This window comes from Vulpes vulpes, chromosome 9 (assembly GCF_048418805.1).
Source record: "Vulpes vulpes isolate BD-2025 chromosome 9, VulVul3, whole genome shotgun sequence".
Classification (NCBI taxonomy): Eukaryota; Metazoa; Chordata; class Mammalia; order Carnivora; family Canidae; genus Vulpes; species Vulpes vulpes.
In genome coordinates, this window is record NC_132788.1 from 58,683,391 (window position 1) to 58,699,948 (window position 16,558).

The window sequence follows — 16,558 nt, forward strand, 5'->3', positions numbered from 1 at the left end:
GAGCCCCGGGATCGAGTCCCATGTTGGGCTTCCGGCATGAAGCCTGCTTCTCTCCCTCTGCCTGTGTTCCTGCCATTCTCTCTCTCTCTCTCTCTCTCTCTCTCTCTCTCTCTCTCTCTCTCCCTCTCCCTCTCCCTCTCCCCGTCTCTCTCTCTTTCTCTCTCTCTCTCTCTCTCATGAATAAATAAATAAAATATTTTTAAAAAAGAAATATGCTTGGAATAAAGTGCAAAACAGTGGTTTAGACTGACCTTGGGAGCTCATCTCCCACCAGAACCCTATTTTTATAGCTTCATGAACCTTTCAATTATCTTTAAAAAGCTACTACGTTTCCTTCTCCTGGGCTTTTGCTTATACTGGGTTGTCATCCTGAAATGCCTTTCCTTACCTTTTTTTTTTAATCAAAAACTTCTTTCTTCAAGGATCTTTTCTTTCTTTTCTTTTTTTATTTTTTTTTCTTTTCTTTTTTTAACCTCCTCCAAGAAGCCTCCTCTGTTCTCTTTCCCTTCAAAATATGTGAGTCCTTTGTCTTTTTAAGTACTTTGCCTTCATATCTACTGTTATCATTTACTTAATCAGACCTGTATTTCAGTTGATCATTTTCACGCCTCACCAACTAGATCATGCGTTTCTTGAAAGCAGAGATTCACCTTTTTTTAGTGCCTTATATAAGGAGATCAAAGGATAATTGCAAAATGAATTAAATAGTAGAAACCTCAGTCCTTTGTACAATCTGCTTCCTTAATATAATAGTACCATATCCTTCCTCCATCTGTGTATTCCTAATTTTCTCTAGGCTGTCTCTGCATTTTTACCCTGCAGATATCTAGATACATCAGAGAAATGTTCTTCATTTCATATGCAAAATCCCTGAAATAGTCATTTTCATTATATATTTTATTTGTAACTTACTGGAAAAACTGAAATCTTGCTATTCCTCATCACCTGTGAAAAAAATGGCCAAGACAGGAAGGACTGGCATCCATAAAGAAAGTAGAGACACCTAAGAGATGCTACTGTGGTTACATTGGAGCAAAGGAGTCATGACAGAGTAAGTCATGCAGGTATATGAGGAAAAGCATTACAGGCAGGAGGAACACTAACTAGAAAAGCCTTGAAATGGGTACATGCCTGGTATATTCCAGGAACAGCAAGGAGGCCTTTGTAGCTGGTGGCAGTGGAGTAAAAGAAGGAGTAGTAGGAGATACAGTCAAGGAGGTAACAGATGTGCTACAGGTGCCAGATCATGGTTATTCAGGTCATTGTAAAGACTTTGACTTTTACTCTGACTCAGAGAGCCCTTGGCCGTTTTAGGTGTAAAAGACTATTGTGACCTGATACATTTTTAAAGGATCATTCTAGCTGCTGTGTGAATTGATTATAAAAATATTATTCCAGTGATAGTTACGAGCCTATTGCAGTAGTCCAGGTAAGAGCTGATAGTGGCTTATACTAGAGTGGCAGCAGTGGAGATTTAGTGAGAGATATCATCAGATTCTGCAACTCTTTAGCAAGTAGAGCCCAAAACATTTGCTGGAGCAATGCAGTATATGTAGGGGATAACAACATAGACTCTGAATCAGACTGTCTGGGCTCAAACATTGGCTTTGCCACTTCTTTACTTCATGATCTTAAACAACTTAAATTCTTTATCTTTTGGTTTTCTTAGCTATAAAATATAGTCATACCCATCTTGTAGTGTCATTATAAGAATTATGTAATTTACTAAACATACAAAACATTTAGAACATTGCCTGGCATATAGTAAGTACTATATGTGTATTATGATTATTGATATCGATAACTGGATAGAGTATATGAGAGAAAAAGGAGTTAAAGTTGACTCAAAGGCTTTGGATATATGCATGTAGATCAATGAAGTGTGGCCATTAGCTGAGATGGGGAAGACTACAGGAAAAACAGGTTTGGGGGATATCAGGAACTCAGTTTTGTACATAGTAAATTCAGAATGACTGTTAGACATCCAAGAAGAGATACTAAGTAGGGAGTTGGATATATGAGCTAGAGTTCAGTGAAGTATGGGCTACAGGCATACATTTGGAAGTCATTAACAAAGAAATGGTATTTAAGACCATTTTAAGAGGAAGAAGAATACTTAGACCCTAAAAAGGGTTTGGGGATGTATAGTTTGGATAGAGCCTCCATCCTTCAAGCTACTGAACAAGTTCAGGGATAACCAGGTTATCACACCCCCATGGAGCTTTCCAAATTCTTTCATTGCTTTAGCAATTTATCAAAATTGAGTGAAATAGGATTAAGCTGAGGCTTAGAAATCTTTTAAGAAAACTTGTGTCATAAAAGTATTTGTAGGGAATTAACTTGTAAAGGGGAACTCATTGGGGGCAAATTTTACAAATTGGCTAATCCACACATGGATTTTTTGTGTATTTTTAAATCCTCAGCAGTGACAACATTTCTGTGTGACTCTCTTTTCCTAGTTAGTACATGCTCAGAAAATAGATACAAGGGATCCCTAGGTGGCGCAGCGGTTTAGCGCCTGCCTTTGGCCCAGGGCGCGATCCTGGAGACCCGGGATCGAATCCCACATCGGGCTCCCGGTGCATGGAGCCTGCTTCTGCCTCTCTCTCTCTCTCTCTCTCTCTCTCTGTGTGTGTGTGTGTGACTATCATAAATAAATAAATAAAAATTTTAAAAAAAAAAGAAAATAGATACAAATTTTAGCATTAGCCGATTTGTGTGCTTCAAACTATTCATTCTTCATTCTGAAGCCTCATGAGAATGATTTTTGAATAATCCTGAATAGCCTGAGTCACTATTTCTTTTTAACAAATTATAATCTCAGAAGGAAATTTGGATCATTTATTCTAAATGTCATGTATCCTCATGTGACATTTTTAGCATTCAAGCATGAAGTCTCTGTTTGCATACTTCCAGTAGCATACATGAACTGATATTTGAAACTCCCTGATTAGGTTGAACAATGGCACCTTTCCTTATTTTCATTGAATGTTACTGATTCTTTCTTTTCGTTATCAGGGAGAGATCTTTCTCTCACAATCTGTTACTCCTCTATCAAATTTTCTTAACTGGATGATCTCTTAAGTTCCTTCTAGCTCAAAAAACTTATAAAAATAACACTTCACCATAATAACCACAACAAAGCAGCATGTTATTGTCAACTTACACCATCACTACTAGAATGGCAGTCTCCTTAAGTGCCTATATATATATATATATATATATATATATATTTTTTTTTTTTTTTTTTTTTTTTTTTTTTTTACTTCCAGTGCCTAACATAGATAGGCCCTGTTCATAGGAGACATTCATCAAAGGTTTGTTAAAATGACAGTAAATCATCTGACCAAGCTCTCGTGAGTCCAAACATCAGGCCTGGCAGTGCTAATCCTCAATCAGATCTTTTACGTAAGCTAGGAAACCAGTCCTCCTGTGACAAAGCAATTCTGAGTAGCAGTCCTAGATCCTATAATGGATATTTTATAGTTGGGTTGGAGCAAGGTGGGCCAGATAGGATGTTAACAATCTAAACTGATACTGAACAGAGTCAGTTTTTCCCCAGCAGCCTTGGAGGAATGAGTATCACCTATTAAAAGCTATTTTTCTTATAAAAATTCTCATGTTTATTCCATTTGTAGTAACATAGGCTCAGTCACTTATATGAGACTAGAAGGATCATGTTAAGGAGATACTAGTGAGAATTTAAATTAAACATTTACTGGGTATCATTGCACAAAGCATTGTGCTAGCTTCTTAGAGTACAAAGATGAATATGATTTAATCCCTGTCCTCAAAAACTTAGGTCAGTAGATGCAAGACACCCAAGCAATCATTTCAATATAATGTGATAAGGACATTGAGAGAGGTGTGTTTAGCTATATGGGAATATGAAGAAAGCCATTAATCCATCTGGGAGAGGGAGATTGTCAGGAAAGATATCCTGGAGGAGATTACACCTGAACTGGGTCTTGAAGGATGAGTAGAAGCCAGAAAAGGAAAGAAGAACATGCCCTGGACTATGTGGACAGAGCCTGTAGGTGAAACAGCATGCTATGTCAGAAGAACTAAATTATGGGTGTGACCCTTAGCATATGTGGATTTAAATTTAAGGTTTCCGTTATTCCCAGGTAATCCATGATACAGTTTTTTGTCATTTTGCTGAAGCATGTGGTAGGATCTTGAGCCACAAAACTAGCAATCAAACCCCACCAGAATTTGCATTTCAGTGAGCATGTCCTCTACTCATTTTTATATGTGTGGTATCACCCATGAGATAATTTTAAAACTTTGTTCTTTGTGGAAAATGGACCTGAAAAGTGCTGGGTATAGAAAAGTTGTAGTTTGTACAAAAAGGAAGTTTGAGGGATCCCTGGGTGGTGCAGCGGTTTAGCGCCTGCCTTTGGCCCAGGGCGTGATCCTGGAGACCCGGGATCGAATCCCACGTCGGGCTCCCAGTGCATGGAGCCTGCTTCTCCCTCATGGAGCCTGCTTCTCCCTCTGCCTATGTCTCTGCCTCTCTCTCTCTGTGTGTATCATAAATAAATAAAAATTTTTAAAAAAAAGGAAGTTTGAGACAAACTATAGTGCCAGATTTAAAAGTGGGCAGGATTGAGCAGCCCTGGTGGCTCAGCGGTTTAGCGCTACCTTCAGCCCAGGGCGTGATCCTGGATGGGGTCCCACATCGGGCTCCCTGTATGGAGCCTACTTCTCCCTCTGCCTGTGTCCCTGCCTCTCTCTCTCTCTCTCTCTCTCTCTCTCTCTCTGCCTCTCATGAATAAATAAATAAAATCTTTTTTTTTAAAAAGTGGCCAGGATTATTATCATAAGTATTATTTATATATCACACTTTTTCAAATTAAGCAGTAAGGGCAGCCTGGGTGGCTCAGCAATTTAGTGCCACCTTCAGCCCAGGGCATGATCCTGGAGACCCGGGATCAAGTCCCATGTCAGGTTCCCTGCATGGAGCCTGCTTCTCCCTCTGCCTGTGTCTCTGCCTCTCTCTCTCTCTCTCATGAATAAATAAATAAAATCTTTAAAAAATTAAATTAAATTAAGCAATAAAACATTTTATTTTTCTAAGCTAACTTTTCCCAGAATACTCATATAAATAAATATTAGATGAAACAGAGGTAATCAGATACTCTGCTCACTTTCTTCCACTGTTCCCCTCTGGAGCGATCCAGACACCTCTCTGTAGAACCCAGGGCTGTTGCATATAACCAGAGTTCTGTGTAAAAATATGAAAAAGTGATCCCAGAACTTACAGGTATACTCCATTTGTACAAAGATTATTTATCAAGTGAGGAAAAAAAAAACTTTTGTTAGGGTAAAAAGGTCTGTTTGTTTGTTTTTTTAAGATTTTATTTATTCATGAGAGACAGAGAGAGAGAGAGAGAGAGAGAGAGAGAGAGAAGCAGAAACACAGGCAGAGAGAGAAGCAGGCGCTATGCAGGCTCCAAGCAGGGAGCCCGATATAGGACTCCCTCCCAGGTTTCCAGGAGCACGCCCTGGGCCGAAGGCAGGCACTAAACCGCTGAGCCATCCAGGGATCCCCAAAAGGTCTGTTTTTAAGACTATATATACATTGAATCTTGATTTTAGTTCCAAAGTAAAAATGGAATGCTTAAAGTTTGCTTGGTTGAGCTAGTGGAACTTAGTTCATTTTTATTTTCTACTACTTGCACTTGAGATTTCCTCTTCATTCCACAGTAGACTAAATGTCAGTCAGAATTGCACATGAGAGAATTGCTCAACAGAGTTGTGCTTACTGTGAGAAGGGTAGGGCATGCCATTTCTACAATGAGATTCTGGAAATAGGTGAAAAGTCTTCCCATAATGAATATATACTTTCTGCACAGAGTGCTAATAGACTGTGGGATTTCTTTTCTTTTTGTTAAGGATATGGTTTTGGGGGTGTTAGCAAAGGCAAGCCTCAAGAAAATGATGATACAAAAATCACAGGCTGAGCTGTATAACTTCTAAGGCAGGAGGACTCTTTCCTCTGTTGTACGTTCTCAATACAACTTGCCTGGCAGAAAAAGAAAAATGTATATGATGAATCAGAGCATCTTTGTGTTTATCATTGATTAGAAGATTTCTGTGCAGTTCTTAAAACCAAGATTATAAATCTCTAGGGATTGCAGTTTTTATTGGATGGGGGGAGTCTCCCAAAAATCCAACATTCTGTTCTTTTGCTCCCACTAAGCACACTTGAATTGAGCCACATACTCCCAATTTTGGTTCAAAACCATGGCCCCATATCTGTGAGGTTAAAATATTGGAAGAAGAATGGAAGTAGGTCTGCAGGTGCCTAAGTAATCAATTTGCTGCTGCACAACCCGTTCTATGAAATTGGCCTTAGAAAAGATCCACTTTCAGGGACACCTCAGTGGCTCAGCGGTTGAGCATCTGCCTTGGCTCAGGGCATGATCCCGGAGTTCCAGGATTGAGTCCCACATCAGGCTCCTACAGGGAGCCTGCTTCTCCCTCTACCTATGTCTCTGCCTATCTCCCTTCTCTCTCTTTCTCTGTGTCTCTCATGAGTCAATCAATCAATTAATCAATCTTTTTTTAAAATTTTATTTATTCATGAGAGACACGGGGGGGCGGGGGCAGAGACACAGGCAGAGGGAGAAGCAGGCTCCATGCAGTGAGCCTGACGTGGGACTCGATCCCAGATCTCCAGGATCAGGCCCTGGGCTGAAGGTGGCACTAAACCGCTGAGCCACCCGGGCCGCCCCAATTAATTAATCTTGAAAAGAAAAAAAAGAAAAGAAAAGAAAGAAAAGAAAAGAAAAGAAAAGAAAAGAAAAGAAAAGAAAAGAGAAAAGAAAAGAAAAGAAAAGAAAAGAAAAGAAATAAAAGATCAAATAAAAGATCCACTTTCAGAAAAACTAAAATACTCCAGATTGTTTTCAAATTACAAAGACTTCCTCACTTTCTATCCCCTTCTTTTACCTTAAAATGCCTTCTTTATTTTTCTCAGAAATGATGTGGATTATTTAGTGTAAATAAATAGTGCAGAGATTTACTGAAAGAACCAATACTCTATAAAGCATAGATAAGGGGCGGCCCCAATGGCTTAGCAGTTTAGCGCCGCCTTCAGCCCAGGGTGTGAGATCCTGGAGGCCCAGGATCAAGTTCCAGGCTCCCTGCATGGAGTCTGCTTCTCCCTCCGCCTGTGTCTCTGCCTCTCTCTCTGTTTCTAATAAATAAATAAAATCTTTAAAAAAAAAAAAAGCGTAGATAAAATGACTTCACTGCACTAAGTAGACAGGACTGGGCTGTTGGGTTTTACTGAAGATAGTGATATTAAGTCAGGGATTTCTGACTCTTCCCCTAGTTACATATAGTACTTGGATTTTGAGTAATGAACCAAGTAAAGACTAGAAAATTGATGACTTATTAAACCACTGTGTTTGGTGGTATAATCTGATTTAACATGCGTTTAACATTTTTTCATATAATCTCATGAGAAAATGATATCCCCATTGTATAGATGAGAAAACTTAGGCTCAAGGAAAATAAGAAGGTGGCCCAGGGACACCTGGGTGGCTCAGCCGTTGAGCATCTGCCTTCAGCTCAGGGCGTGATCCCAGAGTCCCAGGATCGAGTCCCACATCAGGCTCCCTGCATGGAGCCTGCTTCTCCCTCTGCCTGTGTCTCTGCCTCTGTGTGTGTGTGTCTCTCATGAATAAATAAAATCTTTAGAGAAAAAAAAAAAAAAAGAAGGTGGCCCAAAGACACCTAGCTAGTAAGGTGGCAAAGCCAGGTCTGACGCAGGTCTTCTACTTCTGTCGCCGCTCTTTTCCACCATGTTCTTCATACATGATTGTGCTCAAAGCTGGGTGCTGCCTTGTTCTGACACTTTCGTATACTCAGAGAAAGTTGATAGATCTTCAATGCATATGCAAGTGAAAACTGTAAGCCATTATAAAACTATCAAATACTCTTCCCAAGATGGCTCTACTCTGCCCCTGATTAATAGGAGTTTTTGAGGCATTGCTGTTTAAATTTTCTCTTGGGCTTTTTTCTGATCAGTTAATTCATATCTGTTAATAGGTAATGTAAGCCTAGCAAATGAATTCTTTTTTTTTTTTTTTTTGAGGATTTTAATTTTGAGTAATCTCTGTACAGAACATGGGGCTTGAACCCACTGCCTTAAGATCAAGAGTCGTATGCTCTACTGACTGAGCCAGCCAGGAACCCCCTGGCAAAGGAATTCTTTTTTTTTTTTTTTAAGATTTTATTTATTTATTTATGAGAGACGAGAGAGAGAGCCAAAGACATAGGCAGAGGGAGTGGGACTCGATCCCAGAACCCTGGGATCATGCCCTGATCCAAAGGCAGACTCTCAACCAGTGAGCCACCCAGGTGCCCCATGAATTCTTAATTGTAAGAGACAAAGTGCAAACAAAACAACATGTCTACTTGTTAATAGTAATAGCTAGATAATGAACTGTGGCTCTGACCATACCTTTAGCTGTGTAGCACATTGCCTAGCTTACAATAAGTGGTCAAAAAAAAAAAAGTGGTCAAAATATATTTAACTGACTGGTTTTTGGTCCTTGCTTTTTTCTGTACAAATTAATTCTGTCCCCAGCCATAAGTGGTTGGGACTTGCTATACCAAGGGGTATGGTCATTCATTAAAGCCCTCAAGCTATGGTCACATGAAGCCTTATTGAGTAGGTGATATTGCTGCTGCTGTTGTCAAACTGCCATGTAATAAGGGAGTAGTAAGCACCTCACAGTCGGTTCATTTGTAAATTAGTGCTAACAGTGCCTCTCTATAGGGTTGCTGCCAGGCAACTTCCTAGCCATAAGACCAACAAGTCAAGAAAGGACTATTACTGCCTTTACTGTAGTGTTGAATTACGTTATTCCTTTGGTTCAGACTCTGTATCTCCCATGATTATGCCTGAAATGTGAAAGATCTTGAAAAGAAGTATATTCTAGAATCTTTTAATACTTGAATCTTTTAAAAGAACTACTTAAAATGATACGAAAATAAGAGCAAGTACTAACTGCTTACTCTGTGCCCAGGACTGTTTTTGAGTGCTTTTATATTTATTTACTTATTTCATCCTCAAAACAGTCTTCTGAAGTGGGCATTAGTATTATATCCATTTTACAGCTGATGAAATGGATGCAGAGGTTAAGTAACTGGCCCAAACAAGGTCACGTGACTAATAAGTAGCAAAGCTAGATTTGAACCCAAGCAGTTCCCTGCCAGAATCCATGCTTCACTACTACACTAAATATGGTCAGATTCAATAATTTTGTTTTTCTAATTAGTGCCTTTTCATGGATGTTTAAGAAAATCCTTCCATATTTTCCAATACTACCTTCTAAAAGGTTTAAATTTTGCTTTTCACATTTGCGATTTAGTTGTCTGGAATGAGGTAGGAATCTAATTTTATGTAGTTATACATAGATAACCTAATATGCCAGCAGAGGTTTTTGAAAAAGAAAACCACTTTTCACTTGGTGCATTTATAACTCATGGCTAAGTATTCTTACCTCTGAGAGCTTTTGTTCATAGCTCAAAAGATACCAAGAGGATACTCACAGCCCCTGTCCTGTAACTCTCTAGATCAATATATCTTTTTCTTGCTACCTGTATTCCTCTTTCTTCCCCTCTCCGCCTCTCAGTTTCTCCCTCTTCTCTCTCCTTCCTTTTTAAGGATAGTGCTTGCCAAAATTGGGGAGAGTTACTGAGTAATCAGGTGATTCGTGATTTCAGGTGTTAAACTACCCTCCTGCTGAAGCTGTGGGTTAGTTTTCCTTGGAGGCTGAGAACAGTGGGTTCTGTCAGATGTCCTCTTTCAGGGATATTGATGACTCAGGGTGGGAGTCACGTACTGGAAGGATGTAGTGTGGCCCCAAACAGCCTAGGTAGAACAAAAGTCAGGTTAAAGATAGTCTGGTTTACTTCTTTAGTTATTGTGTACGGAAATAAAATCACAACTAAACTGTGATCATTTGTAAATAATTACATTGAAATTTTGTTGTGTTTTTTTCAAGTTTAGAAATATAATAAAATTTTGATTCTAGTACCAAAGCCATGTTTTCATCAATATTTATCCTCCCTGAGTAATAATTGAACTTGATTTCTGTATTTGCACTTCTTTAGACAATAAACTGCATGTAAGTGACATTGGAATTAATGGCAAAGAACCTAAGAAAACTACAAAATGCATGAGCTTGTAATCTTGGATCTATGGTATTTTATATTTCCTTTCCTTTCCTGTAGTAGATTTTGAGTTTATATTCGACATAAGTACACAATCAGGGTCTATTACATACTGTAGTTGTGGGATCTGAAACCCCATTCAGAAAGAAAATCACACAGTAAGAATCCTGTGCAACTTAAGAGAGTGACTGTAAGGCACTGAAGAAAGTGGGTTTCCAGGGGCTCTTTTTTCAACTCTTGGCAACGTAGTTATCTGGAACTCTGGCTTATTCTCCTTTCTGCTACTTCCTTCTGGACCTTTCACTGCACCTAAAAATGAATGGGGCAGATGGAGGAAGTTATGCAAAGTAATTACCGTGGTAGTCCCTAAACTATTCTGGACATTTTTGTTATTAATGGAACATAATGTCATTTTGCTCTTCATTTCAGTTTTAAATTATCTTTTGATTATATTTAAATCCACATTATTTCTCATTTGTTCATCTAAAAAGGAAATAATGTTTTTTTCACATCAGCAGTAATATGTTAATTCCAGTAATGAACTTTCCACTAATGAACTAATAGTTTTGGAGTTAGAGATCACCATAATTCTTGCTTAGATAGGAAACTGTGAGGAGATACAACCAAGATGAAAGAAAGACTGAGAAGTTAATTATTAGTATTTCACGAATATTTCAGATTTGGTATGTTATCACAAAAATGTAATTCCCATTTTTAAAATATGAGGATAACTATATACAGTTCTTTCTACCAGATTGCTGCTGGTTATAGATTTAGAGATGAAGACCAAGTAAAGGGGTAGGCTTTTAATCTCCAAGATGGTAAATTTGTAATTTGATACTCATACTGGGCATTTTTATTACCCTGAGATCGTTCTTTTATTATTTTATTCTGTTACTGCTCAGTAGAAAGCAGACTTTTTGCATGAGCCCTACTCCTGTTCATGACAAACCACACCCAGGGTTTTTTCTCTCCTGAGTTAGGGAAACCTGACCTCTCCCCAGCATTGGCTAACAGCTTTGAAATAGAATAGTTTCAGTTTTCAAATCTGAGCAGCTTGTCTTTTTCTTCATCTCCTTTGAATAGTTGCTCAACCATGTGAAGGATAGGCATTGTGTGTGTTTTGGAATCTCTTGTCTAAGTAAAAAAAAAACTTTTACTGGATAGAACTCACAAAAGTTGAGCTCCAAAAGGCCTGAACTTAGTTGTTGACTTGATTAATTTCTTACCTCTGGGGCAGCCCTGGCGGCCCAGCAGTTTGGCACTGCCTTCAGTCCGGGGTGTGTTCCTGAAGCCCCCAGATTGAGTCCCACATCAGGCTCCCTGCATGGAGCCTGCTTCTTCCTCTGCCTGTGTCTCTGCCTCTCTCTCTGTGTCTCTCATGAATAAATAAGTAAAATCTTTAAAAAAAAAAATAAAAATATATTTTAAAAATTTTTTTCTTACCTCTGTCTTTCTCCCTGAGTATTCACTTTCTTTTGCCCAAGTATATCACAGTTGCTTGTGATCTGGAATAGAAATTCTTAACAGTACACCACATTCATCCTTGGCACTTCGAACAGTACCTTCTCATTCTTACCTTCACCTGTCTCCAGCTACCAATTGAGTGTCCCTATTAGAATAGAATAATCCCATCACCTTTAACTACTTTGGGTAATAAGACACTGTGATAAAAGTTGGATTTTTATATCTAGCCAGTAAAATACATATTCTCACCAACATTTTGGATGACCAAAATCTGAGAGCATGGATTGGGATTATAGCAATGTCTGAATACTAAAATTATTTTCATATAATTAAATTGAAATGCAGATATACCTTGTTTCACAAAAGTTTGTGTGAAAACTGTGAGTTAAATCATGCTTTAAATCCACTAGGAGAGGGGCACATGGGTGGCTCAGTGGTTGAGCCTGAGCCTGCCTTTGGCTCAGGTCATGATCCCAGAATCCTAGGATTGAGTACCACATCAGGCTTCCCCATAGGGAGCCTGCTTCTCCCTCTGCCTATGTCTCTGCCTCTCTCTCTCTCTCTCTCTCTCTCTCTCTCTCTCTCTCATAAATAAATAAATTAAATATTTTTAAAAATTAAAAAAAAATCAGGACACCTGAGTGGCTCAGCAGTTGAGCATCTGCCTTTGGCTTGGGGCATGATCCTAGAGTCCCAGAATCGGGTCCCACATCGGGCTCCCTGTGTGGAGCCTGCCTCTCCCTCTTCCTGTGTCTCTGCATCTCTTTCTCTGTGTCGCTCATGAATAAATAAAATCTTTAAAAAAATTTTTTTTAATCTACTACGAGACTGGGTTTAAAGAAATATTGTAATTATCTAACAAAGGATGAATACCCCCAGTTTACATCTTGTGCAAATCTTTTTTCATTTGTCTGTTTTGTGTAAGGCAAAGATTCCTTATATAAAGACAGTATCCAAGAGAGAGATGGGGCTTGTATAGGACAGGAGAAATTTGGTCAACTATCCGTGCTGAGATCTGAGAATAGGCAAATTTTCAGTACATCTGGCCTATTGATGATTCTTGGCCTCCTTCTAACATCCACTTCTTATTCTTTATACTAGATCGAGCGGTTGGAAGTAAGCAGCCTCGCCCAGACTTCCAGTGCAGTGGCCTCCAGCACCGATGGCAGCATCCACACAGACTCTGTGGATGGAACACCAGACCCTCAGCGCACAAAGGCTGCTATTGCTCACCTGCAGCAGAAGATCCTGAAACTCACAGAACAGATCAAGATTGCACAAACAGCCCGGGATGACAACGTTGCTGAGTACTTGAAGCTTGCCAACAGTGCAGACAAGCAGCAGGCTGCCCGCATCAAGCAGGTCTTTGAGAAGAAGAACCAGAAATCTGCCCAAACCATCCTCCAGCTACAAAAGAAGCTTGAGCACTACCACAGGAAGCTCCGAGAGGTGGAGCAGAATGGGATTCCCCGGCAGCCAAAGGATGTCTTCAGGGACATGCACCAGGGTCTGAAGGATGTGGGAGCAAAGGTGACTGGCTTCAGTGAAGGTGTGGTGGACAGTGTCAAAGGTGGACTTTCTAGCTTCTCCCAGGCAACCCATTCAGCAGCAGGGGCTGTAGTCTCAAAACCCAGAGAGATTGCCTCACTAATTCGGAATAAATTTGGCAGTGCAGACAACATCCCTAACCTGAAGGACTCTTTAGAGGAAGGACAAGTGGATGATGGGGGGAAGGGTTTGGGGGTGATTTCAAACTTTCAATCAAGCCCAAAATATGGTAGTGAGGAAGATTGTTCTAGTGCCACTTCAGGCTCAGTGGGAGCCAACAGTACCACTGGAGGCATTGCTGTAGGAGCATCCAGCTCCAAAACAAATACCCTGGATATGCAGAGCTCAGGATTTGATGCACTACTACATGAGATCCAGGAGATCCGGGAAACCCAGGCCAGACTAGAGGAATCCTTTGAGACTCTCAAGGAACATTATCAGAGAGACTATTCATTAATAATGCAGGCCTTACAGGAGGAGCGATATAGGTAAGTTAAATGGAATTAAAATTCTAAATTATCTGTTTGCAGTTCCCCTTGGATATGGGGAAGCTTTTAAGCTTTAAGATGTCTGTCTAGAGTATCTTTTATAGTATCCAGAGCACTTTAGATATGTCATATGACATCCACATAGTTCTATCATAGAGAGCAAAATAGAGGTGCAGCAGTTAAGTGACTCCTAAGATCATACACCAATGAAGCATTTGAGTCAGGGGATGACAATTACTGTAGCTCTCCAGCCTTCCCTTCCAGTTTAGGACTTTGACATGAAGCCCAAGCTTTCTGAGGTATTCCACCTATTTATTTATAATCCCGGAACCACAAATCATTGTAACCTATAACTATACTACACTGAATTCAAAAGATCTATAACCCCTTGAACTCTAAGAAATCTTTAAAAAATCACAGATATAGCCTGACTAAAATGTAATGAATACTCTAGGTATTTGACCTTAAACACACTTATGTGGGCAATTGGCGTAGAGAGATTACACTGAAAGTCTATCCAGATAAGCACGTCTGTTACCTTTGTTATGAATTGGCAAGTCTTTGAATGGGCGTGGACTTAAACATGAAATGTTTCTACAATCATTTGAGAATTCTCCAAGGGCTAGCTGCTTTGAGTCATAATCTGTGCTAAAAGTAGAGAAGAAGGTGGTCTGCCTTCTGTTTCACGTTATATTCCATATTCATATTAGACCACTGTTAGTTCTCTAAATACATATTTTTTCCCCTTGTTTCCATCCAATGCAGAGAGAAATAATATCCCCCCAAATAATATCCCCCCATGAATGAATAACTCATTCATGTCCAAACTCTGTCAGCCAGAGACAGGCCACCTCATTGATACAGATTAAGGGCCAGTCATACAGAAGCCACAGCTTAAGGCAGGCCTTGAAAAACCTGAGTTTTGGGTCTATCCCAAATACCGACTTGAGGGAATCCTACTGTTTTCAGATGGTGAAAATATTAGTAATTCAGTCCTCCCTCTTTGTTCTTCTGTCCTTCAATTCTAATTTAAGACTTCAAGGGAGAAGAAAAGTGTAGGAGAGAGAAATGAAGTTCTAAAAGCAAATATATTACTATCTATTATTTCAGTGTTTTGTATGTTCTTTCATATACTTAAAAGACAGTATCTAAAGTAGTGAGCAATCTAACAAATATTCAAATGGACTCTAAAAATAAAACACCTGATCTTCTGTACAGTTGGGAGAAACCCAACTCCCAAGTTCAAACTCTAGTTCTGCCACTTGGTAACCTTGAAAACTGGGCACGTTTCTAACCCTCTCAAAGTCTTGATTTCCTCATCTATAACATAAGAATAATAACAGTCCTTCATAAGGTTATTGTGATATATATTTTTTAAGATTTTATGTATTTATTCGTGAGAGACACAGAAAGAAAGAGGCAAAGACATAGGCAGAGGGAGAAGCAGGCTCTATGTGGGACTCCATCCCAGGACATGATTCCGATCCTGGGACTCCAGGATCACTCCCTGAGCCAAAGGCAGAAGCTCAACTGCTGAGCCACCCAGGCGTCCCTGTTTTGACATTTAAATGGAATAATTTATGTAAAGCACATAGCTTATTGCCTGGTCCTGTGAGTGCACAATTGATGTTAGGTAGCAGCTGCTACTGCTGCTATTAAAGTAGACCCCTCTGAATGGAGACCTGGGCCTCCCACAGTTAGATGCTAAAAAAAAAAAAAAAAAAAAAAAAACCACAACTCCCTGCTTTGACCCCTTTATTTTGAATGGATGGTAAAACATTCTAGTTTTTAAATTCTTTCAGAGCTTAAAATTCATTTAGTGCTTGTTATGTCCTCAAGTCAGCTGTAGGCCAATATGAGAAAATCAGAGAGGAAAAACAGGTTTCCCAAGGCCCACCTTTGTATCAATTTAAAATAATTCAGGGACAGGACAGAACTTTTAGCTGGTTATTATCACCCCATTATAAGAATCTAGTCCAAACCACTTGTGAGGTAATGAGAAGTGCATTTCTTTCACAGTATTTTGGGTTTTCTATAGTGGATAAATGATTAGTTTTATGGAATAAAGAGAGAATAAAGAAAACTTAAGAGTTTTTAAAAACGGAGGTACAGGGATGCCTGGGTGGCTCAGTGGTTGAGCATCTTAGGCTCTGAGTGTGATCTGGGAGTCCTGTGATCAAGTCTTGCATTGGGCTCCCCCCAGGGAGCCTGCTTCTTCCTCAGCCTGTGTCTCTGCCTCTTTCTGGGTCTCTCATGAATTTAAAAAAATTACTAAAAAAAAAATAAATAAAAACAGAGGTAAAACTTGGAGAGCCAGGGGAAGACATATATAATTAGTAATCTTACTTTTGTTATATCAGTTCAGCTATAGAATGGACTCTCCTTCAAACAGAATCTTGAAGAAAGAAAGCCTTTCTTTCCAAGAAATGTCACAACTGTTTCACTGAGCTATTTTGCAGCACTAGTATTTCCATGTATTGAGTAGTTAGAAATTTTATCCTCTGTTACATGTTTTTAACCAATAAATATACTTAATTTTGCTGATCTTTGAACCATTTCATGTAAGTGAAATTTTCCCACACATTAAAGCTTATTCTTAAGCATCAAAACTTTTCACATTTTAAGCCTTTTTAGAGAATTTCTCTACCTTCTTTTAACAGAATTATACACTAAACTTTAGCTTGATTGGAAATAGTATAGAACAGTGGTGTTCTAGCTCAGTGATAGTCTCAGGTCAGTGAGAGTAGTAAGGTTATGTGGCTCTGCAGTAAACAGTCTGAGACAGCTTGCTCTTTAAAGTTCTTTTGTCTCGTTTTTATAAAATTTGTTTTTTCTCCTTTCCATACCTCCACACTTTTACT

At 39.2% G+C, this 16,558-nt stretch overlaps 1 protein-coding gene across 10 annotated transcripts in view; it reads left to right on the forward strand.

The window, feature by feature from the left end:
* The window catches only part of TMCC1 (transmembrane and coiled-coil domain family 1), a 247,575-nt gene that overhangs the window by 208,156 nt on the left and 22,861 nt on the right, over window positions 1-16,558 (forward strand). For all 10 annotated transcript variants that reach the window (XM_072720243.1, XM_072720244.1, XM_072720245.1 and 7 more), the window contains one exon: window positions 12,763-13,697. In XM_072720243.1, coding sequence (XP_072576344.1) covers window positions 12,763-13,697 — 935 coding nt within the window. The remainder of the gene's footprint in view (window positions 1-12,762; window positions 13,698-16,558) is intronic.